At 36.6% G+C, this 24,557-nt stretch overlaps 4 protein-coding genes and 1 pseudogene across 4 annotated transcripts; 1 reads left to right on the forward strand and 4 right to left on the reverse strand.

The window, feature by feature from the left end:
- Positions 1-822: 822 nt before the first annotated feature.
- Positions 823-1,798, reverse strand: LOC132172874 (chlorophyllase-2 pseudogene; annotated as a pseudogene).
- Positions 1,799-3,625: 1,827 nt separating this feature from the next.
- On the forward strand, positions 3,626-5,766 carry LOC132171806 (polyphenol oxidase, chloroplastic-like). The gene has a single exon (XM_059583209.2). The coding sequence runs from the start codon at positions 3,711-3,713 to the stop codon at positions 5,535-5,537; it is 1,827 nt and encodes a 608-aa protein (XP_059439192.1). The 5' UTR covers positions 3,626-3,710; the 3' UTR covers positions 5,538-5,766.
- Positions 5,767-8,170: 2,404 nt separating this feature from the next.
- Positions 8,171-10,832, reverse strand: LOC132168478 (chlorophyllase-2). Its single transcript, XM_059579469.2, has 2 exons — positions 10,451-10,832; positions 8,171-8,984 (listed from the first exon to the last, which is right to left on the reverse strand). Exons 1-2 carry the CDS (start codon positions 10,721-10,723, stop codon positions 8,301-8,303), a joined length of 957 nt encoding a protein of 318 aa, XP_059435452.2. The 5' UTR covers positions 10,724-10,832; the 3' UTR covers positions 8,171-8,300.
- Positions 10,833-15,782: 4,950 nt separating this feature from the next.
- Positions 15,783-18,276, reverse strand: LOC132168477 (uncharacterized). Its single transcript, XM_059579468.2, has 3 exons — positions 17,210-18,276; positions 16,058-16,395; positions 15,783-15,965 (listed from the first exon to the last, which is right to left on the reverse strand). The coding sequence occupies exons 1-3, from the start codon at positions 18,047-18,049 to the stop codon at positions 15,860-15,862; spliced, it is 1,284 nt and encodes a 427-aa protein (XP_059435451.1). The 5' UTR covers positions 18,050-18,276; the 3' UTR covers positions 15,783-15,859.
- A 1,431-nt stretch (positions 18,277-19,707) lies between these two features.
- On the reverse strand, positions 19,708-23,437 carry LOC132172384 (uncharacterized protein At4g04980). Its single transcript, XM_088517386.1, has 9 exons — positions 23,369-23,437; positions 23,055-23,243; positions 22,879-22,974; positions 22,662-22,788; positions 21,511-22,489; positions 21,185-21,350; positions 20,719-20,883; positions 20,484-20,636; positions 19,708-20,387 (listed from the first exon to the last, which is right to left on the reverse strand). The coding sequence occupies exons 1-9, from the start codon at positions 23,435-23,437 to the stop codon at positions 20,184-20,186; spliced, it is 2,148 nt and encodes a 715-aa protein (XP_088373512.1). The 3' UTR covers positions 19,708-20,183.
- Positions 23,438-24,557: the final 1,120 nt, after the last annotated feature.

The following is a 24,557-nucleotide window of genomic DNA, read 5'->3' on the forward strand; positions in this document are numbered from 1 at the left end:
AATAGCTGAAGAAATTCGTGGATTCAACTCATCTCATAAAACCGGTTTAATAAGAGAGAGTTGTCCAAAATCTTCTCCACAGGCAATGTGAGATCATTCCTCAAGAATAACATATATCACTTTGAGACACCCATGCACTTTCACAACTTGTCTAGGTTTTGAACCCATTCCAATCTTGTTATATAAACAACAAAACTATAAAATATATTATAATCTGATCACTCAAGGCACTTTCCTGCTTTTATGTGTTAAAGCAATGAAAATAGGATTTAGATCCCCAGCAACCGTGGGAAACTTGCCCACCAATTTTTTTTTTTTTTTTTTTTAAATCCTGACCATCAATTTTTATCTAACAGCAACCATTTTGCCACGTGTCCCACTCAATATAAAATAATAAAATATTATTATTTTGTAAAAGATAAATATAAAATCAAATAATAAAAAATAAAAATAATTATTAAAAAATATGGTTTGGCCGAACCACCCCAGTTTAGCCTTGGGGGTGGCTTCGGCCACCCCCAAGGGCCGGTTGGGGGAGGCCGAAGCCACCCCATGGCCCTAGGGGGTGGCCGAGCCATCTCCTGGGGCCAAACCCATAAATTTGGATTGGTTTGGCCACCCCCCAATCGGCCCTTGGTGGAAAATTTTTCCACTATTGCCGGGAATCTCAATCCATGGAAACAAAAGGACCAAAAACCAAATGAAATGCCTTAGGGGACAAAAAGATAAGTGGACTTCCACATCAATTGCAGATTCTGCTAGTATGGTTAATTAATCATAGTTTTTTAAAAAGTAATAGTAGTTTTATTGAAACTTTGCATTTCTACAAGAGCATATGTCATAAATATTAGAACACTAGAACTCAAATTACTCTTAAGATCTATTCTTCCCTTGTAGTAGCCTCTACAAATAAATTTCACTCAAGAAATTCAATAGCTTTTAGCTCCACTGGTGCAGTCTCCTGCCCATCTCTTATAGCCATTAACTCACCGTCATCACCTAGCAGATAAGCTTTCATGAATATTGCAACAGCAACTCCTCCAACAAACCTCCTCATCGGTTTCCTAGAATTCCCATGGCTACAAATCATATTCAGATCTATCCCCATTAACCCAATATTATCATCTAGCATACCAACATGACCATAACCTTTCACAAAGAAATGACAAGCTGGTTTTTGACATTCATTGAAGAAATCCTCATCGTTAACTCCCTTAGGAGCAGGAGCTGGAAGAGGAATACGACATAGAATATTCTTTCCCATTTCACCAAATTCCGTACCAATTACCATTGCAGGCATATCAAGGTCAAATGAATGAGGAACATAGGTGAGTACTGGTGGAGGGGTTTGTAAGCATCTGCATATTCCATCAACTGGGTCAATGCCTATTAAGGCAGAGAACTTGAGAGAAGTTGCTGCCTTTTCAAGAACAAGTGCAAAAGCGGCCTTGCCTCCACGGCTATGGCCGGCGAGTCCTAGCTTTCTCATGTTTGGCTGAACATGCGGTGGGAGCAAGTAATGGAGTCCTTCGGATATCCAATTGGTTGTAGCCACTGTGGAGTTAATGTCAACATTTGCATTTGGTCCAGCCACGCTGCTAAATGCAAAGCAGAAGTATGTCATTAATTAGTTTAACTAATTAATAACAGAAATATGTTTTTTGCTTACTTTTCTTTTTGTTTTCATGGTTTTCATGTTGTACCATGCCTCCAAATTGAGTTCTTCCATGGTGCTTTCTTCTCCTTATTGTGGAATTTTCAGAATGCTTAACAAAATTATATATATACAACTTGGCAGGAAGCTCTTGGAGCTTGAGCTCTATTGTATTTTTGAGAAAGTGTTTGCTATAATTTAGTGCATACCATATTGATGAGAATTGATGAAGACAAATAATCGCTTAAAAAAAGGTCAATTTGTTCAACAATTAGTTGTGGAGTACTATTTCTATCACTTTATTTTTTTCTGGTGAAGAAAATGATAACATTCTTCTTCTCTTTCTTCAACAATTAGTTGTGGACTAATCCTATTACTTTTATTTTTATGGTGAAGAAAATGATCATAACATTTAACTAAAAGAAACAAAATACATTAATAAGGTCCGCCCAAACCCAAACAATAGCATTTACATCATGCTCAACCAAATATCTAACCATTTGGCTATTTTGTTAAGCCATGTAGCTAAAATATCACCACCCCACCGTGCGCAACAAAATACCCAATCATTTGTAAAGGAGCTACGGTGCTCAACAATGTATATCATGCATAATAAAAAAAGAATAAAGAAATAATATTTAAATAGAATAGTAAATGTGAAAAGTTAAAATGATAAATTGGACGTGAGTGTTTTAAAAAAAATGAGTAGTTAAAATAAAAAAAATGTGATTTTTTAGTTGTAATTTAACTACACAATTGTTAAACCGGATGTAAATACTCGAAATTGACGAGCCAAAAGCATTTGCTTTCATTTTTGTCGGGATCAAACTAGACTTATCTCTATCTTGTGGATGGTTCATTAAGGAGAATTTGCACGCAATCGTACGTATGTCTTAGAAGCAGGAAACGTTTCCATAGTGACCCTCTTTGGAATGCCAGGTGACACAGGGACGAGATCCACAAGAATGACAACTTATATATGTCACATCCTGGCTTCACAACTTCTCATAAATGAAGTCTACTTGCACTAGTGTGGGGACAGAAGAAGACATTTTGACAGCAAAAGTAAAAGACCATCTGCAAGTCTTCAGCACTTTGAATGGTAGCCATGAAACAGTGTGGGGATATCAGGAATCCCCCTTCCTCCAATGGGGTCTCTAGGTCATGTTCTACACAGTGAATTAAACCCATCTCAAAATCTGTCTTCTTAAGGCTAAATTCATTACTGATCTTAGTTATTCTTCATCTTGGAAGACATTTGTATTGAGACATATGAAGACAACGTAACTACAATAGTTTTTTTGAATTAAATTAATGTGTTATTTACTTTCATAATTCTCATATGTTACATATTTATTAAGTAACTTTCTTGATTCACATAAATTATATATTGATTATGTAACTCTCCTAATTTTTATATGTTACATATTGATTATGTAACTCTTATAATTTTCATAGATTACATATTAATTACATACTTATTATATTTTTGGCCTCATTCAACTATAAATAAGTTATTTTATCCTACAATTTTCAAAAGAAGCTTTGACCTTATTTCTTTCTTGCTTTTTCTCTTTATATTTTTTATATACTTTAATTACTTAATCCAACTTAACATTAGATATTTGTGGACCCGTACGTGTTAATAGTATATCCAATTGGAGTTTGATTCCTCATCCCCTTCCTAGCCAGAAGGAGCATAGTCTCTCTAGTCCCTTCCCGGCCAGTCAAGGGGCTGCTATACACTTGCAGTAAGCACTAAGCAATTTAAGCAAGAAAAGGGAAGAGATATTTGTACACCCTTCCCATTCCCATGGATAATTCAACACGTAATTCAATATATTAAGAAAAGTCTCCTTTTTTTTTTGTCCTTTTTCTTTTATAAGTTCTTTTCTCATATGAATGAATTTGTAGAGTTCTATTAAAGACCAATACCCTTATCCTTTAGCTTGTTTTTTTCCCATAAAAATTCACACTTCTTTCCAAATAAACATCGCCCCCCCCCCTCCTGCTTCAAGTCCCTTATCCTTCACCTTCGCACTCAAACCAGCCAATTATGGCCTCTTTCTCTCGTCAACCGACACTCACTCCCACCAAGACGGTGGCTGGCACCACCACCACCATTCCCACCTTCCCTTCCTGTTCTTTCTTCCCAAAAAGGCCCCAAATTTCAAAAGCTGGAAAGCGGAACCACTTTGTTCATAGAGGGGCATGCAAAGCCACAAATAATGGTGACGAAATCCTTCCCTCTAGCTCCAACGACAGACAACCTCCTCAAGGGAAATTCGATAGGAGAGATGTGCTCATCGGCCTCGGAGGCCTCTATGGTGCTGGCAGTCTTTACAATGACCCGTTGGCCACGGCAGCTCCAGTGTCGGCGCCGGACATAACAAAATGTGGGAAGGCAGATATCCCTGCAGGGGCAAAACCAACCAATTGCTGCCCAAAACCATCCTTAGAGATTATAGACTTTAAGCTACCTCCCCAAAACTCCCCCTTGCGTGTTAGGCCTGCCGCGCATTTGGCCGACAAGAATTACATAGCCAAATTTAACAAAGCCATCGAGCTCATGAAAGCCCTCCCGGCCGATGACCCTCGTAGTTTCCAACAACAAGCCAACGTTCACTGCGCCTATTGTAACGGGGCATATGACCAAGTCGGATCCTCAAGCCTCGAGTATCAAGTTCACAGCAGTTGGCTCTTCTTTCCGTTTCATCGCTACTACTTGTACTTCTACGAGAAGATCTTGGGAAAGTTGATCGGCGATCCCGACTTTGTCTTGCCATTCTGGAACTGGGATTCCCCTCCCGGAATGCCAATACCGGCCATGTTTGCCACCTCCAAGTCACCTCTCTACGACAGCCTCCGCAACGCCAATCACCAGCCGCCGACTCTGCTCGACCTTGACTACAGCGGCACCGACGTGTTAACATCAAATCAAGACCAAATCTCGAGCAATCTGGCCATCATGTACCGGCAAATGGTGTCCAGCGCCAAGAACGGCCAGCTATTCTTCGGCAGCCCTTACCGCGCCGGCGATGAATCCGACCCAGGTGCTGGCTCGATCGAGAGCAGCCCTCACAATAACATCCACTTATGGTGCGGCGACAAAACCCAGCCTAATTTGGAGGACATCGGGAATTTCTACTCCGCCGGTAGAGATCCGATCTTTTACTCTCACCACTCAAACGTCGACCGAATGTGGACCATCTGGAAGACGCTAGGAGGAAAACGACAAGATTTCACAGACCCACATTGGTTAAACGCAAGCTTCATCTTCTACGATGAAGACGCTCTACCTGTTCGTGTTTATGTCAAGGACAGCCTCGACTCTACCAATCTGCGTTATGTTTACCAAGATGTGGAGATTCCATGGCTGAAATCCAAGCCGACTCCTCGCAAACCTAAGCAGAAGAAAGTAGCGACGCTTTTTCCTCCAGGACGTGGGGGTGTAGCGGTTGCGGCTGAAAAATCTGCTGGCGTTGTTGCGTTTCCAGTTGTTCTGGATAAGGTGATAAGCACTGTGGTCTCCAGGGACAGGAAATCGAGGAGCCAGAAAGAGAAGGAAGACGAGGAGGAGGTGCTGGTGATTGACGGAATCGAATTTGCGAAAGATGCGGCGGTGAAGTTCGACGTTTATATTAACGATGACGACGAGTCGCCTAGCGGGCCAGACAAGACGGAGTTTGCCGGAAGCTTTGTGAACGTGCCGCATTTGCATACGCATGCGAAGCTGAAGAAGACTTGCCTGAAACTGGGGATCACTGATTTGTTGGATGACTTGGGAGTTGATGATGATGACAGCGTGGTGGTTACTTTGGTTCCCCGGTACGGGAACGGAATCGCCACCATTGGCGGAATCAAGATCACGCTTCTTTCTTGAGCTCCGCATGCATTTCTATGATGGCTGTTTTTTTTTTGATCGAGATATCCTATAATCTAAGGTTCTCAAATTTATAAATAGGTAGTTTTCTCGTACCCGGAGGAATGCGTGCTTCTGAGAGGTCTTTTATATTATGCCCAATACCAAAGTTAGTTATATACATGTAACAAACAACAAGGAAAATAAATGCAATAACTAAATAATGGTGAGCTATGTTGTCTGCCATAAACTTTGCGTTTGCATATGAAATCCCCCGAGAAGGGTTAGAATGGCAGTTCTTGTGCTTGAAGAGGTACCAAATAAATGACTATCTTATTTAAATTCATATTTATTTTAATAGTTTCCACCATTTCTCTCATTTTTTAACCTTTCTTTTAACCTTTCAAGTGATCACTTGAAGCAACGTTTACAGAGCCGCCTTTCTATTTCTTTGTTTATTGCACAGACCCGGAACCATTCCACAATAAGAGAAGATGAGATGGTTCTTGAATCTTGGAAACTTATGTTATTTGGGCAAGATAATTTGTGGCCTTCCCACAAAAGCAGCCTTTGAATAAAAAGAATGGGATGAAAACGAAGACGATGATGAAGTTTTGGGAGGTTTCGCTGAGTTGAATAGGGCCGTTGGTGGTTTGCTTGAATTTTGGCTTTATATGGGTCTGTATAGTTGGTCGAAAAATATGAGTATGGAATTGGATTATTTTTCTGGGAAATTTGGTCATCAGATCGAAGGTATTCCTATGGCAAAATCAGTAGTTTGAGGAAAAAACAATATGGGAAGAGAAAGAGAGAGAATTTCAGATTCTCAGTTGGAAAGCAAGAAAAGAAACGAGGAAGAAGAAGAATGAAAAACAGAGTATCGTATCTATCGAAGAGTGAGAAAAAATCTGTGGAGAATGAGAATGATTTTCTAGTATATTGAATTAATTACCTTGAATGGGCCTGTTTCAGCCCTTGTGTTAATGGCCTTCTTGGGCCTTATCGGTATTAGCCTTAGACCCGGGTCGGATCCTGTGCATTGGGTACACTTCGATCAGTATCTATGGGCCTTTTTCAGCCCTTGTGTTAATGGCCTTCTTGAGCCTTGTCGGTAGTAGCCTTAGACCCGGGTCGGATCCTGTGCTTTGGGTACACTTCGAAAAAGCACTTCGATCAGTATCTATGGGCCTTTTTCAGCCCTTGTGTTAATGGCCTTCTTGAGCCTTGTCGGTAGTAGCCTTAGACCCGGGTCGGATCCTGTGCTTTGGGTACACTTCGATCAGTATCTATGGGCCTCTTTCAGCCCTTGTGTTAATGGCCTTCTTGGGCCTTGTCGGTAGTAGCTTTAGACCCGGGTCGGATCCTGTGCATTGGGTACACTTCGATCAGTATCTATGGGCCTCTTTCAGCCCTTGTGTTAGTGGCCTTCTTGGGCCTTTTCGGTAGTAACCTTAGACCCGTAATAAAAAAAAAAAAAAAAAACCAAGAACCAAGGGTCAACAGCTACATCCTCTCCACTCTCCACCCTCCAGGCCAAGGAAAGGGGATGGGCCCATGGGGGTACTACTGTTAAATGCAAAGCACAAATATATGTTAAAAGAAGAAGAAAATACAAGAGAGAGAAAGAAAACAACTATGATGATGTGGATATCTAAATAACTAGTAATAGACTCCCTAAATCTCATTCAATTCCGTAAATTTAAGGAAAACTTTCAAAAATTCACTCTTTTGATGCTTTTCAAATAAAAGCTTTATATTTCATTTTAGTAGACTTTCACACTGCTACTATACAACTATGATAATGTAGCACTGAATACTACGTTAGATTACAGTATTGCCATATTCTTTTTGATTGTATTTTTGAAAAATTGTGGTTAATTAGTTGATAACGTTCTCTTTGTAGATATGTCTTTTGGATTTGGTTTCTATCATGGCAATCAAATGTTTTTTTTTCTTAAGCAACGATCTACTAAATCTACTTCGGTATGAGCTATTTTAAAATTGAATAAATTTCACTTAATTTGATTGACTTCTATCACTTTTATAATTACCTTCGAAGTTTAAAAACTATTAATTTAATGTATCAAATTTTCAATTTTTTTGTAATGTCACTTGTCCGTTAGGTTTTTTTATTGAACCCTAATGGATGAGTGTTAGAATTACCAAAATACTCCCTCCTCCTTTTTTTTTTTTTTTTTTTCCAAAAAAATAAAAAAGAAAAAAAAGTGAGATTGAGCTGTCTTATGTAATAAGAAGTTTTTTCTTTTATTTTTTTTTATTCCGATATTAGCAGGAACTTTTCTAGTGATTTGTAATAGCTAGTCTTCTGTAATAAGAAGTTTTTTCTTTTATTTTTTTATTCCGATATTAGCAAGAACTTTTCTAGTGATTTGTAATAGCTAGCATATATCACTTTGAGACAACCATGCACTTTCATAGTAGTTTCGCCTACAAATCTAACTTGTCTAGGTTTTGAACCCATTCCAATCTTGTTATATTATAATCTGATCACTTAAGACACTTTCTTGCTTTTATGTTGTTAAAGCAATGGAAACAAGAGGACCAAAAACCAAATGAAAAGCCCAATGGGGATAAAAAGATAAGTGGCCTTCCACATCAATTGCAGATTCTACTTCAAAGCATCATAGTTTCTTTTAAAAGTAATAGTAGTTTTATTGAAACTCTGCATTTCTACAAGAGCATATGTCATAAATATTACAACACTAGAGCTCAAATTACTCTTAAGATCTATTCTTCCCTCGTAGCAGCCTCTACAAATAAATTTCACTCAAGAAATTCAATAGCTTTTAGCTCCACTGGTGCAGTCTCCTGCCCATCTCTTATAGCCATTAACTCACGGTCATCACCTAGCAGATAAGCTTTCATGAATGCAACAGCAACTCCTCCAACAAACCTCCTCATGGGTTTCCTAGAATTCCCATGGCTACAAATCATATTCAGAGCTATCCCCATTAACCCAATATCATCATCTAGCATATCAACATGACCATAGCCCTTCACAAAGAAATGACAAGCTGGTTTTTGACATTCATTAAAGAAATCCTCATGGTTAACTCCCTTAGGAGCAGGAGCTGGAAGAGGAATACAACATAGAATATTCTTTCCCATTTCACCCAATTCCGTACCAATTACCATTGCAGGCATATCAAGGTCAAATGAATGAGGTACATAGGTGAGTACTGGTGGAGGGGTTTGTAAGCTTCTGCAGATTCCATCAACTGGGTCAATGCCTATTAGGGCAGAGAACTTGAGAGAAGTTGCTGCTTTTTGAAGAACAAGTGCAAAAGCAGCCTTGCCTCCACGGCTATGGCCGACGAGTCCTAGCTTCCTCATGTTTGGCTGAACATGCTGTGGAAGCAAGTAATGGAGTCCTTCGGATATCCAATTGGTTGTAGCCACTGTGGAGTTAATGTCAACATTTGCATTTGATCCAGCCACGGTGTATAACTGCTAAATGCAAAGCAGAAATATGTCATTAATTAGTTTAACTAATTAATAACAGAAATATGTTTTTTGCTTACTTTCCTTTTTGTTTTCATGGTTTTCATGTTGTACCATGCCTCCAAATTGAGTTGTTCCATGGTGCTTTCTTCTCCTTATTGTGGAATTTTCAGAATGCTTAACAAAATTATATATATACAACTTGGCAGGAAGCTTTTGGAGTTTGAGCTCTATTGTATTTTTGAGAAGTGTTTGCTATAATTTAGTGCATCCCATTGCGAGAATTTATGAAGACAAATAATCGCTTAAAAAAAGGTCAATTTGTAACGCACCTTAGAAGTATTTATTTTTTGTTTCTAGGCTTGTTTGGGTGCCCTTTTATTTTTTACTTTTATTTTATTATCTTTTTGAGTTGAAGTTTGGATGTCAATTACACCCAACTAAAATTTTTTTCAACCCAATTTCAACAAATAATACTAATAATAAATTTAAAAAAAGGGAAAAAAAAAAGCAATATAAATAATAAAAATAATATCCAGGGGTGGCCGAACAACCCCTAACACCTGGGATGGTGGCCGGATCTCTCCCAGGTGTCTAGGGGTGGTGGCTAGACAGTCTCCAAGTGTTTGGGGGTGGTGGCTGGACCACCCCTAGGTGTCTAGGGGTGGCCGAGAGACCCCTAGGGGTTTTTGGGGTGGCTAACGTCTACTTTAGAGGTGGTTGAACCACCTCCATTAGTTTTAGGAGCCACCCTCAAACACCTGGGGGTGGTTTTTGAATGACTCCAATTTTTTTTGTGTTTTTTTTTTCTTATTTTTGGATTTTTAAAATTTAGAGATAATTTCTTTTTTTCATTTTTTTTTCATTATATTCAATTTAATTCATCTTCCAAATTTTTTTTTTTATTTAATTTTGTTTTATATTCTCTTAACCATCCAAACATAATTTTCATTTTTTTTTTCTTCACAATTTTAAAAACAATAAAAAAATACAAAATAATTCTACACTAGAGATTTCAAAGAATGAAGACAAAAACGTCATGTTCATGCCAGCATGAACATGATAGAAACCACTGAACTTTCCTTAATTATTTGTCTAGTACTGAAAGTGAAATCTCAATAGCACAACTTAATTGCCCAACAAATTCAGGGACGGAAGTCGGCAGCCTCCAGAGTTCCACGCCGATATAATTTGAACAAGAATATTGTCACCACCAAGGTAACAAAGTGGGCAGTGATTCATATATAGATCCAATTCTATCCGGACCCAGATAGCTAGAATGTTAACATGCTGGGAGACTAGTCTAAGACCAGTGTAGCAATTGAATATAAAAATATATATAAATAAATAAAGAAAAACAGATCGACAAGGGTATGATGTTCATACATACATATTGAAACTCGTATATCTTTGTAAATGAAACATTTGGATAAGAAAAATTGTTCATGTCTGAGTGTGAGAGAGAGACTAGCCTTAGGGGCGATGACAATGAATCCATGAGAAGCGATGTGTTGGATAAGCTGAGAATAAAATGAGTTGCAGAGAAGGTAACCATGGAGGAAGACAAGTAGTGGGAATTCACCAGCTTCAGATGGCGCGGCAATCAAAAGCGGCCTTGGAGGTGGGACAGGAACCTTAGACGACTTAGAACAGCAACTCCCACTTTCTGCTTTTAGAAGCACCGTTTGGTACTTCCCATCATCAAAAACATTTTTTGTGGTATCATTAGCAGAAGCAGAAGCCATGTCTCTGTTTGAAGCTTCAAAGCTAGTGTATCAGTTTCTATGTCTTATAGCCTATGAAGGTTAGATATTTGAACTGGGGTTGTGTTAAACGTGGGATAATGCTTCAAAATTACCGTATCAGTCTCTCTAGGATAAGAATCCTTTGTGTGGTATTTATAGCCTCAGCCTATATGGGGGTTAAATATTTGAACTGGGGTTGTGTTGAACGTGGGCTATTGCTTCAAAGTTACTGCATTAGTTTCTTCTATCTTATAGGATAAGTTCATTGTGTGGTATTTATAGCCTCAGCGTATGAGGGTTATATAATTGAATAGGAGTTACGTTATGTTAAACGTGAGATATTTAATTGAAATGGAAAATGAGGGACGGAAACAGCTTGATCATATATATAGTCTTGCTAATAAGAAGTGGAGCACAAAGTTCCAAAGGAAAATACATTGATCATGAGAACTATCATTCTTCAGAGAAGTTGCTGCTTTTCTGAGGGCAAGTGCAAAAGCGGCCTCATTGCCTCCACGGCTATGGCCGGCGAGTCCTAGCTTTCTCATATTTGGCTGAACAAGAGGTGGAAGCAAGTAATGGAGTCCTTGGGTTAAGCAATTTGTTGTCTCCGCAGCGGAATTGATGTCAACAGTTGCATCTTTTTCCAGGACAAGGGAAGGGCATGGGGTATAACTGTTGAATGAATAGCAGAAATATGTCATTAGTCAAACTAATAACAAAATATCAATAATTTTCACTATATTTTCTGGTTCCTCTGTTTCCGGATTTAGTCAAAGTTATCCAGCAATCTGATCATTCTCACTTGAAAAAGAAAGAGCACAATGTGGATGACAGCAAGCCACAAGGGCACTGGTGAAGTAGCATGAGTGATGAGTGGCTTTCCTTAATTCACACTTTTTGCTCTTTGGCAAAGTAATTCAACGTGCCCAACAAAGGGACGAAGCCCCCATAGCCCTGACTGTTAAACGATATAAATCATTTCTAATAAATGTTGATTTTGTATTTTTTAAATTAAAAGATTTAGATAATATTTGTTAACCTTGATTTAAGGAATATGCTTGTATTTAAAATATTTTAAATCATATATAAAGTTCTATAAATAGAGCAGTATACTCAGATCATAAATCAAGGAAAGATGTAGCCTATAATAACGTTAATGTGTAGATGTAGGCCATTAGCCGAATCACCTTAATCTCTGTCACTTTCCTATCTTTTATATCTCATTATTATTATTCCTCTTTATATTTATCATATTATAAATTTTTATACAGTTCAAGTCCAGGAGACAGAATGACAAAATGACAGATATAATATGAACAAGAATGACACCACCTAGGGAACAGAGTAGGCAGTGATTCAAAGATCCAATTCTATCCAGACCCAGATCAAAACCTTTTATCTATGTAAAGTATTCGGATAAGAAAAACAGTGCAATGTGTATTCAATCATGCTTTTGAAGGGGACCTATAGTTAGGATTTAGAAAGAGTGCATTTAATCATGTTTTTGAAACGTTCTTTTTTAAAATTATGTACACCATTAGATGTATAAACATAAATCAGTGATCACCTTATTGTTGGGCCAAGAACTGTTATGATGTATCGATACAACGTAAATGCATACGGGTTTAAAGACGACGCAAAAGCAAGTAACATCAGTTAATTTCAATAGTGTGAGTTAAGGAAATTAGAAAGTTCATAATTATGTTTGATCGCTGCAATAATGGCAAAAGACAAAAGTGTAGGGCATAATCACTCATTCATTTTTCAAGTTCGTGCATATATCCTTTTAAGGTCTTTGAAAACCTTCTCTAAATCTTAAATTGTATATCTCATTACCATCTTTCTCCCATGGTTTTTCCTGCTATTATATTCTTGTGGCACAATCATACAAAAGATTGTTTGACCAAGAAATATATTGAAAAGAAATTGTAAAGAAGGGGTGGGGTACATTATTCAAAAGATCAAAGTTCATATGAAACATCATAGAAAACAACTCCTTTATTTAAAAATGTTCCTATTCATAATATTTTGATTCTTATATTGTAAATGATACAGTTTTTGATTCTTAATTATTTTTTTATTTTTCTAATGGTTAGTCTAGTTCATCTGAATGCTATATTTAGTCATGGAAAAGAGTATTGGGACTTAATATCGGGCCTAGTTTGAATAATGAAGCGGAGGAGTAGCTTAATCGGCTGTGAACCATGTCTCATGAAGTGGAGGTCACTAGTTCGAATCCTCCTCCTCCTTCCCTCGTGTGGACATGTCAAAAAAAGAAATATATATATATATATATATCGGGCCTAGATGTTGTTTAATATATAACAAAATTTTAAAAGAGGTTAAATACATAACCCTTGCTGCAAGGTTCACAAGAAATTTGATAGTTGATACAATTAGTAGTTAGAAGCTTACAAGTTACAACTACATTAGTTTGAGCACTTACCAATTAGTTTGGACATTTTTTGTTTTAGAATATTAATTAAATAATAAATTTATTTTATTTTATTTTATGTTCTTATAAAAAGTGATAATTTAACATCATATCATAATAACAATCGCAAATTTAAACCTTGACTTGACAATTTATCTCCAATTTATAATTGGATTGGTTTGAAAGATCATAGAAGAAGTGGTAGAAGTCGAAACACATTCTAACTCACATGCATAAAGTTTCAGACCTTTTATTTTTTATTTTATTTAAAAATAAAAAATAAAAAAAATCATTCTTTGTAATATTATAGGGAAAATTACAGTTTATCCTCCAAAATTGACAGCGTTTTTCAATTCGAACACGAAAGTTTCAATTTTTGCAATTTACCCTCACAAAGTTTCATTTTTTTTTTTTTTTTTTTTCAATTCGACCAATATTATTCCAAAATTTTCATATTGTCCATAATTTTTATTTTTTATAAAAAGAAAAACAAATTTGGTGCAAAAATGGCCAAATGGCCAAAGGGGTGGCTATGGCCACGCTGAATTTTTTTTTTAAAAAAAAATTTTTTTTATAAAAAATAAAAATAAATAAAAATTATGGACAATATGTGAAGTTTTGGATACAATTGATCAAATTGTAAAAATTTGAAATTTTGGGGGGATGGATTGTAAAAATTGAAATTTTGGTATTCGAATTGAAAAACGTTGTCAACTTTGGAGAGTAATTTTTCCAATATTATAACTTTGTATGCTTTATTTATTTATTAAAGGGGGAAAAGGGGGATGTAGCAATATGGCTTGAATTTAGCACTTGTAGATTTTGGACTTTGAAACACGCATGCAGGTTCGGGGTTCTTATTTGAGATGCAATGCTTTCTTGGTAAGTCCAAGGTAATGGGCTTAGAATGTATAGGCCCGTTTATTTGGGTCCAAGTTTAACTAGGAAATGAATTAAAAGTCCATTAAACATAAGATTAAAAAAAAAAAAAAAAAAAAAAAGAGAGAAAAAAAAAAAAAGAAGTTTATTTTGAATGTGTGATATATTGTTTAATGATTAAAGTTGATGTGGCATTTAGAGGAGAGGTTTGAAAATTGGGATCAGATTGTTATTAAAATAACAGTATGTATGCTGTAGTATAAGCAAATGTCAAATTTGAATCTCAAAGTTGACTTACTTTGAAAAACTTTTAATAAGAGAGAGAAAATGAAGAAAGATTTTGAGAGATTCAATCTTGACCGTTTGCTTATACTACAACATACATTAAAATAACAGCATGTAAGCTGAATCCTGAAAATTGAATCCCATATGACTAAATTACCTAGTACACCAAGAAAACATAAAGAGGAACTTCAACATTTCTTTTTAAAGAAGAAAACCCTCTCCTTGATTCATTTATTTATCATAAAAAATTGAAGGTCTGTATGTTGTTACATGTTACGCCTTATCCAAGTGAATTCACTTATATTTCATCTTAGAATTATTATTGAGTGTTTTAAGGGCTCGTTTGGTAATGCTTTTTAGATTGTGTGTTTTTTGTTTTTTGGTTGTGATGTGACATAAATGTAAAAATATTTTTAAATGTTTTATGAGTTTTTTATGTGTTGAATTGTTTATTTTTGCTAAAAGATAAAAATTAATTTTAAAAAACATTAGCAAACGAGTCCTTAACCTTCTTAATGTCTAACACTCTTGGTCTGTCTTGTCTTCTTTTTTTTTTTTCATTGAATAATGATAATATATATATGGCAAAAAAAAGAAATAAACAAACATTCTATATTTAAATATTAATTAAATAATATTAATTTTAATTTAAAAATAATTTTCTTCTTTCTTATTTTTTTTTATTATTATTTTTTTTATTTTTCCAAAGGACATTTAAAATCCACCTCTCTACTACAAGACATTTAGTTTTAATGGATGATATATTTTGTGTTGAGCTATGTTAATGCAAATTTCGGGTCAAGTTGGATCTTGATATTACACCTTGGATCCCCAAGGGCTGTGAATAACCAGCTCTTGATGCTACTAGTAAGGTCTTTATTGATATAGTACACAATTTTATTTATAGAGCTTTACATATGATTTGAAATATTTTAAATACAAATATATATCCCTTAAATCAAGGTCAACAAATATTATCATCTAAATCCATTGATTTAGGGAATACAAAATTAACATTTATTTCAAATGGTTTATATCCTTAACATGCCCTCGCAAGATGGACGGTAGATTTAATGGCACCTAATTTGAAATATCAGCTTTTCTTGAACTTGAACTTCGATGACTGTGACCGGGATTTGAACATCAGCAACTTTTTTGCCGGCATCGGTTACTTTGACCGGAATTTTGACATCGGCAACTTTTAGTTGAAATCTTGACTACTATGTCTGTTATGAGCCAACTGATGGATTAAAATAAGGCCTCTTTGAGGTTTTTTTTTTTACTTAAATAATGATTTATTTATTGTGGGTTGACAGTATATAAATTAAATGGGACATGGATGAAAAAACTAATTTGAGCAGTAACTGAATACTAAAGATACCTTTACATATAGATTTCAAAATTGAAAAGAAACCTTGTAAGTTGTAAGAAAGCCTGCTCATTTTCGTTTTCCCAAAACATTTTCTCGCTCCCATAATTCCACTAGTCTTGTTGAATCTTCCTTTGTCTTGAGAATTGTATGAAGAGCTGGAGGATCATATGGTGGAGGCATAGTGCATGGGCTGGTGTACGCGGGACCTTTTACCATGGATTCCATAAGAAATTTCTTCTCCAATCCTTCTGCTTGGCAGGCCATTGTCTCTGAACAGAGTTCAACAGCATTTTTAGGTATAACGGGCTCAAATGTTAAGAGCTTAGCATATTGATTTAAAAGATGAAACATGTAATCATACACATATTCCATCTTCAACTCCTCTTGAATGAATTGGCTTGCCGCTTTCCCAATTTGTTGTGCCTCTTTCTTGTGGGCATTGCCCCAATCTACAGCAAACTTAATGGATCTGCACTTGTAATCATCCCTTACAGGCCAGTAGTGGTGCAGTGGCTTCAAACTTCTTGTGAAGAAATCATAGTAGTGGGGCTTTACCATTAAGGAAACAGAATCACAAGCAAGAATGTATTTTTCACTGACAGACCAGGAAGTGCCTTCAATATATATCTTATACCTATGATCGCATTGGCTAGCCAAGTCTGACTTCTTGTACCCTTCCTCTGTTTCCCGAATCCAATCCTGCAAATGGGTTTATAATTATCATAACATTTACTACATTTTTTTTTGTGATATACAACACAACATATTTGCAAAACTCCATGTTTAGTGGGATGAATCATGGGATTTGTCTTTAATCCCATTGTATTATAAACAAAGACAAGACAGATATTATAAGTAGGGCTATAATCGAGTCGAGCTAAGTTGAGCTTTAGGATTTCAAGACTGGCTCGTTTACGAAAATGCTTATTTGAGCCAAGATATGAAATATGTGTTTAAGCTCGGCTCATTTAAAGTTCGGGTGCCCTCGAGCTCAAGCTCGAGTTCGTTGAAAATGCTATTCGAGTTGAGCGGGGCTCAACTTGAGCTCGAGCTAAACTATTAAATTTTTTAATGTATGACCAAGCATAGTTCAAGCCCAAATTTTAAAATAACCTCTAGACATTTATCTATAGTATAAATACAAATATTAAGTAATTTATATTACATATATTATTTGATTACTAATATATATGCTTAAATTTATATAACTAATTTTTAGTAATATATATATATATATGAACGAGTTAACATATAGGGCAAACGAACCGATCGAGCTTTAAACAAGCTAAGCTCACGAGCTTCTATCGAGTTTTATCGAGTAAGTCGGGTATGTATAATTTACTAATTGAGCAGATTTGTATAATATGTCTCATTTACTAATCAAGCGGGTTTGTACAATATCGAGCTCAAGTTTGAGTCAAGTTAAACCGAGTGGGTTGTCGAACGGACTGTTTTATTTACGACCCTAATCATAACAGATAATTGAAAGAAAGAAAGAAATTCATTATATTACCTGAACATATAAACGAGCGTTCCAATCCTTATTTTTTGTGACATTACATTTGAGGAGGTCTTTCCTTGTTGCAGCAACCGTCGGATTGCCCTTCCAGTAAGCATAAGGTTCCCTATCCATCCATCTGATCCTCTTGTTTCCTTCTTTTAGGTCCGTCATCAAAGATTCCCATGGCTTTATATTGGTCTCAGGCCATCCCCAGAAGGACCAATCAGGGAAAACAATATTCAGTGTGTCATCATCACCACAGTACCGGAACAGCGGTGGTGGGTCCGAGGCATTGGGCAGTTGATAGTCGCTTGTCTTGATGGATGGAATATCAATGCAATCAAACATCAGATCCAAGTCAGGCACTTGACCCGGGTACCTCCGTAGTAACTGTAGGATTCCCCACAGCGTAAAAACGTCTCTAGTCTGATACGATCTATCATATGCCTCCACGTAAGCCTTGCCCTTCACTATCACCAATCTAAAATTGGACTTCCCTTTGAGGCTCTCCACCATCTCCCTCGTGATCCCTGTGTGGGTCCAGAGACGAAGATCTTCGTATATCCAACGGAAGTACTCTGGACAAGTCGGGGGTGATGGACGGTCAGGATCTTCCTCTGGATCGGAGGTGGTTGGGTATTTTGAAGGGCAGGTCCGTGTGAGGTTGTAGGCTGTACAGTCGAGTGGAATCTCAATTGGGTCTGAGGGCGTTTTCGGGAATTGTGGATTTCTGTGAGGGTATATTGTGTCGAGCAGGTGCGTGGAGACAAACGCACCGACAAGGAGGAGGACGCAACAGAGGAAGATGCCGGAGGATCTCGCAGGTGACTGCATCAATGGCCGCCACATCATGTGGGTTGTAGTGATAATAAAGCCCCGAGCCGTCGGAGAAATACCTAAGTCAGCATGAGAGTCTAGGGAGGAGAAAGAATTAATGGGAGTTTTTGAGGGGGTTTGTTAGACATCCAGCACTGTTCATACTCTTTGTAACAGAGTCTTGAATAATGTTATTTATGAATATGTTTTATTATAGTCTAGGTCTTTGCCTACTTTAGAGTTTCAGTTGTTTGTTTCCCATATTTAAGGGCAGAGTTTTCCTCCAAATAGGCTGGAAGAATTTTTTCCAACCTAATTTTGAAGTTGCCAAGTGTCCCAAAACCCGTGATTCGCACATGTTGTTTTAAACAAAAACTTAGCAATTAAACTACACAAAAACATTAAAGTCATATGCTTCACGAAAACATTTACAACTGCTGCAACTTCAGAATTCTGCTCCAACTTCAAAAGTTGAGGTCATAGATAGTGCTCAATTGTAAGAATTATAGTGTATCTATGACTTTGTAATCTCATGACTTTGAGCTATGATTTTTTAGAGTTTTATGTTTTGTGATATAAGAGTTTCATACTCTTGATCTTTTATCAATGAAATCGCAAATATTTCCGTTAAAAAAAAAAAAGTATTTCATAAATAAATAAAGTTATGGCTATTATTGAAGTACCTAAAACCGTAAAGAAACGACCCATGTGTCATGAGGGCCAAGTTGGGAAAATGTTAGAAATCTCACAATTAAAGTGTGCCACACCTGCCACAAATGGTTTAATTAGACACATATTAATGAGAAATGATAAAAATAATTTTTCATCCTATCTTTTACCCATGTTCATACTGTGGACGGGTAAATTCACCATTGGATTTGCAAAAGAGAATGATGTACAACGTGATTCCATTTAATAAGGTATTCGGTAATTTATTTCAAATAAGGAATTAAAAAAATGCTACATAGTATTTTCTCATCCTTCTTTTTTTAAAATCAATTATTGGATATGTAAGACCCACGCCTTCACTTAGGTGGGTCCTACATGTTGTTAGGGTACTTGTGAGTATTGTGTCCCACAATGAGAAAATATAAAAGAAAAGAGTGCTTAATATACCTAAGTGGACTTTAGCCCATTAGCTTAGGCTTTTGGGTTAGAGTTGTGTTAACTATGTATATTAATGTACTATTGATAAAAACTCTATAACCGTTTTATCTCCCAATACTACAAATACAATGGCTGATTATTTTATTATTTTTAAGAGTACGGAGAAGAATGGGAGAAGAAATCATAAATTGGTTTTTATTCCTTAATGGAAGGAATAATTAAGGAAATTTTTTAATTGAGGGTCTGCTACCTATAGCCTATAAACATAAATCCCATGTATTTGATGTATAAGGCATTATATAATATATATTGTGCATAGGTTAAAAAATACCTCTCTTTTAAAATATTTCTTCAATGTTTCTATTGTTGAGGTTCTTTGACACAAGATGAAAGAAGAAGAACAGAAAATAAAGATAAATCTCATGTTGAGCATAATTTCATTGGCCAATAATGGATTTTGGTAGAGTCGATCTGATCGACCACACATAAAAAAGTAATTACACCGCAAAGAAAATTCCAATCTCAATAGCTTATAGCTTCAATAATCATTCATTAAAATAAACTACGAGGTACGTACTTACATCACCTTATATAAATATCCACCAATTTATTCAAAACAGACTCAACGTAAGACTCATACAAAAACCAAAAGATAAACACTGTATAAATACACAAGAATTTCCATTTCCCCATAGTCCATAGACTTCCTGTACATACAACAACACAGGTACAATATCTTCCACAATTCATATTTCACAAAACGTCATCTTTCTTGTTTATGATAATTTGAATTCTCATAGACATAAAACTCCTTACCGAATGCGAATTCTCATTGCTTGTGATGTAGGACACGATCGACTCCGTCAATTTCCGCATCATTCTTTCATTTGTTTGAGCGCGAGCAAGAAGCAATTCTAAATCTTTTTCCGCTGCTGCACATGATTCTATCATATTATTATTTTATGTATTATAACAAAATATTATAGCATTTACAATATCTCACAATATATTGTAAATATAAAGTATTGTGTGGTTTTTGAGGGGTGAAAGTAGAGAAGCTGTGTCACTGGTGGTGAGGATCATTCTCTATTTCATGAGCCAATTCTCTTGTCAGCTTGTCAGCTCGATCATCATGTCCACCAGCAAAACTATAGACCCGAAATGCAAATTGGAAAGCCTTCCACAGCAATTTGGCACATCCCTTTGTTCGCGAGTCACTTTTTGGTCCTGGTTCTTTCTTCTCTGAGGCCTTTGCTTCCATTCTCTCCTGCATTATATCCAGAAAAAAGGCTCCACATAATATTAATATATAGTTTTCATTTTCAATACTTACTTTTGCAACATATATTTTTGATTGAACTACCTGTAGAGCCAACTCCATGCAGCATGAGGAAACATCTACCATTGCTTCTTTGATTCTTATAAGGATATGGAAGTCGAAATCGATATTGTGACTCTGAAATTTCTTGGACTCTTCATCTTTGGTTCGTTCCATTGCGTCCACTTCTCCTTTGATCTGTAAATTAGTTTTTTTTTTTTTTTTTTGGTTGGTTTTGAGTATAATTACAAAGGAGTGTGACTCTGAAAACTAAATTTACCTTAGTGAAGTAACGTTCAACTTTGTCAAGCAGCTGCCCCATGGGAGATACGATCTTCAAACTATGCAGTTCAGTGGCTATGGCATCCAACTTTGAGTAGAGTGCAGCTGCTGTCCTTAATGTTTCCAGCTTCTTTACAGGGAAGCCTTCGAACCTTGCTAACACCTGCAGCTTGAAGGATCGCATCTAACTTTATGTACGTTTGATATTGCCATTTTGCAAACCAAAACTGTGATTTTAAATCAAATATTGCAGAAAATGTCTGCATTTTCAAATCACAAGTAAGATGGCATGATTTAAAAAACGTACGATTTAAAAGCTAAACTACGATTTTAAAGGCTATTCTGATATTCATTTTCATTAAGTTTTCAAATTACACGTTTTAAAATAACTAATTCTAAAGCGCACTGTTTGAAATCACAAACCAAAACAGACCCTTAAATGAAGAAGCTTCTAGCATAATGACCTGTGATTCATCAGTTAAGTGCTCAAGAATGGATTCCACGAATTTGTGGAATTTGATCAGCTCGGCCATGTCCTTTGTTTGGAAAGTACTAATAGCAAGCTTCAGCTCCGTTATTGATTTTGCATACTTTTGAACATCTTCTTCAATTTGTTGGAAGTATGCTGATCTGAGGAACAAAAATGGGTAATATAGTGTGTTATATTGTTTTGCCTTATGTCCTATGTCTTTGACGTTATAATATAAATTAAATGATTAAATTCGTTGCTTCTTAAATTTAGCTCACTCAGACGGATTTTGTATTGTTAGAGGCTCTTCAAAAAGCTTACCTTTTTGTCATCTCTGCTAGAGCATCAGCCAGTCCTTGTTTTCCACCAGCACTGCAGGAACCAATCGCACTCTTTCTCCCGTTAGATGATTTACCGTCAAGATTAGATCCTTCCACTTTCCCCCTAAGAACGCGGTACAAATTACCCATTTGGGATGACCTCTTCAATTTAGTAGTTGCTTTTTTGGGGCGCAAGGATTTTGCTCCACCAAGTGGAGGAGGTGGTGGAAGTGCAGCTCCATTTGATGGTGGTGACACTGTTCCTTTCAGAGGCATCATGGGCGGCGGCGGTGGCGGCGGTGCTACTCCTTTAGAAGGCATCATTGGCGGTGGAGGTGGCAGTGGCGGTGCTACTCCTTTAAAAGGCATCGTGGGCGGCGGAGGCGGAGGCGGTGGAGCTACTTTTATTGTTTGTGATGCCATGGGTGGTGGTGGTGGTGGAGGAGGAGAAGGATGCAGTTTGCTCACAATTCCCTTTTCTATAGTATCCTTCAAATCCGACATGCAGCTGCTATCTCTGTTTTCATGATTTGCAGTTGTCAATCCAAAATTGCTCTGTTCTTCAATCCCTGTAATGGGTTCCTCGACCTTTTTGTTTACATTCAAAGAGCTGGAATCAAAGCCAACTACACTTGACAATGTGTTGAATGAGAGGCGCTTTGCATCAACTTGGTTGAGTTTTCCCACTGCTCGAACTCTGAGAGACAAGAGAATAGGTGGGCGATAGGAAATATTTGCTTTCTCTCCAAATTTCGTATAAGCAGTGGATGATCCTGCAAGTACTGAGGTCGGAGTGATTGGAGAAGCTGGAGAAGCTGGAGAAGGACAGCCGGAGCTGTTGCTGTCTGAATAGGAATCCAGTAACATTTTATCAAATGTGTTACTATTGTCCTTTTTCATGTCATCATCTTCATCCATCATATCGAACTTTTCTTGTGCCATCTTATTCATGCAATTGAGTGCTTCCAAGACAACCTCAACTACAACAAAAAAATCAATGAGGTCAAGCACATTTTTTATTGTATTTCCTAAAATTATTCGTTTCTCACCACCCCTAATCATCTACTGGGAATATATGATATTTGCCTTATTTGATTTTATTTTCTGATTGTATTTCCTATTTTAATTGGCTTTATTCAATGCATAACATACCAAGTTCCTCTGGATTGATGTTCTCTTTATATGATGGAAAATTGTAATTAAATTTGTCCATCCAATCATGTTCCATCATCCATGAATCTCCAATAGACTTCAAAGCCCCGAGGAAGTAAGTTAGACCCTGCTTGAACATGTCACAGGGTTAATTAATACTCAGAGTTACATTAATTATCATCCATTCAGTACAATTCGAGCCAGTTCAATGATGAACCTGATCAATAGATGCTCCCTTTATTTCTGACAGTCGATTACATGGCATAATTTCAGGGTAAAGCTTTTGGAGATCTTGAATTGTGCCCATCACCAGCTGCGAAGAAGACAAATCGTACGAAGACTAAGCAAATGCTACGTGTTTTTAAGTTGCAAAAGAAAATTCGGAAATGAAACCTCATTAATGGATGTTGAGCCATCGCAAGGAGGAAGATCAAGGATGTCCCGAAAGGTCATTATCTTCTTTCGGAGCTCCATCAACAAAATTAACTTGCTGGTATAACCAAATCTCCCACCTAATGCCATCCCCTGTTCTTCCTTCGGACTCTTTGATAGCTTCTTGGGTAGCTCATAGCCTTTCATTCCCTGCAAAAGTAATTCTTTTGTGTAAAATTGCGTGTTTTCTGACTTATTAGAAGTGGATCCGACATATTTTAGGAACACAATAGATACGTAGAAAGAAGAAAACAGGGGAAAATAAAAAAGAGTACCCGATCAAATCCATATGCCTTGCGAGGAAACAGAGATGGTGTCAAACCGCAGCAGTCCCCTGTTGCCATGTCCTATATAGTCTTCAATGGCACGGCAACAATTAAGAATGATGTTAATGACGACGAACGACCATAAAACTTGTTTTACCGTTCTGGTCAGACGCCTCCGGGGGTTTGAAAATGACTCCAATAGGATAAACTAATGTGGAAACATACAAGAGAATTAGTCTAAGAGCTTTGTGCAGGAAACAATCAATGGAAATCCAAGTTAATTAATGGAAAAAATATATATATATTACGTGCGTAGCACTCGGGCTGATACAAATTAAGCCAAGTGGAGAAGCACTATTTGGAACTTCTCCGAAAAGAGAGTCAAGGAGAGAAAGAAGAAAGAGTGGTTTTTTATGGAGCAAACACCCCGCGTTAAGAGGTTGCTGTCCTGTAGCTAGTTCGGTCGGTTGAGTCATTCTTGGTCGAGTGTTGTTGCCTTAGGGGGCACCACCAACGGCTAACTAATCCAGCTTGGTTGGATGCTTCCATCATCCTCTCCATTTCAAGTAGACAACTTTTCGGTTGGAGTGAGATGAGGAGTTTGTTTTTCCGAGAAACGATGTTTTTAGGTCATGTATACATCTTGGTACGTATCCTTTTCGAATCAAACATCGAATATGCAGGACTCGTATGATGTACAAAATATGTACATATAACACGTTTCTTGTTTTTATTTGTAACAAAAATTGCGAATTTCGCTATAATTTCCTAAATTTATCTATTGTAGTATGTAAGTGAACTAATTAAACACGTGTTAATTAATCCATTATACTAGAGAAGCTGCTTTTTTTTTTTTTTTAATTGCAAATACTCTCCAAAAACATTTCCTCCAATATTTTGATACGTACCCACATATAGTAAAAATTAACTTCCACATTAGAGAGGTGTGAAATTAGTTTTTGAGGTTTGAAGTTGTGACAAATAACCCTCTGGAGTTCAAACGTGACAAATAATTTCTTGTAGCATACTTCTTTAACAAATAACTCCCTTCGTGTTCCAACCCCTCCCCGCCCTTTTTTTTACAGATCATTATGAAATTACAAATTCACCCTAAAAATTATATATAACATGTAAATAAAAAGAAAGAAAACAAAAATAATTAGGTTAGCACTAGGGTGATTGCCCAACTCCCAAGATT

This window comes from Corylus avellana, chromosome 1 (genome assembly GCF_965113065.1).
Source record: "Corylus avellana chromosome 1, dhCorAvel1.hap1.2, whole genome shotgun sequence".
Lineage (NCBI taxonomy): Eukaryota > Viridiplantae > Streptophyta > Magnoliopsida > Fagales > Betulaceae > Corylus > Corylus avellana.

Excerpts from the sequence above, each read along its gene's own strand:
- LOC132171806 (XM_059583209.2), top strand. The coding sequence starts at position 3,711 with ATGGCCTCTTTCTCTCGTCAACCGACACTCACTCCCACCAAGACGGTG.
- LOC132168478 (XM_059579469.2), bottom strand. The coding sequence starts at position 10,723 with ATGGCTTCTGCTTCTGCTAATGATACCACAAAAAATGTTTTTGATGAT. Across the intron at positions 8,985-10,450 it reads TCATTGTCATCGCCCCTAAG|TTATACACCGTGGCTGGATC; the intron begins GCTAGTCTCTCT and ends TGCATTTAGCAG.
- LOC132168477 (XM_059579468.2), bottom strand. The coding sequence starts at position 18,049 with ATGATGTGGCGGCCATTGATGCAGTCACCTGCGAGATCCTCCGGCATC. Across the intron at positions 16,396-17,209 it reads ACGCTCGTTTATATGTTCAG|GATTGGATTCGGGAAACAGA; the intron begins GTAATATAATGA and ends ACCCATTTGCAG. Across the intron at positions 15,966-16,057 it reads GAGTTGAAGATGGAATATGT|AGACAATGGCCTGCCAAGCA; the intron begins GTATGATTACAT and ends AACTCTGTTCAG.
- LOC132172384 (XM_088517386.1), bottom strand. The coding sequence starts at position 23,437 with ATGGCAACAGGGGACTGCTGCGGTTTGACACCATCTCTGTTTCCTCGC. Across the intron at positions 23,244-23,368 it reads AGGCATATGGATTTGATCGG|GGAATGAAAGGCTATGAGCT; the intron begins GTACTCTTTTTT and ends TTACTTTTGCAG. Across the intron at positions 20,884-21,184 it reads ACTTAACTGATGAATCACAG|GTGTTAGCAAGGTTCGAAGG; the intron begins GTCATTATGCTA and ends TTCAAGCTGCAG.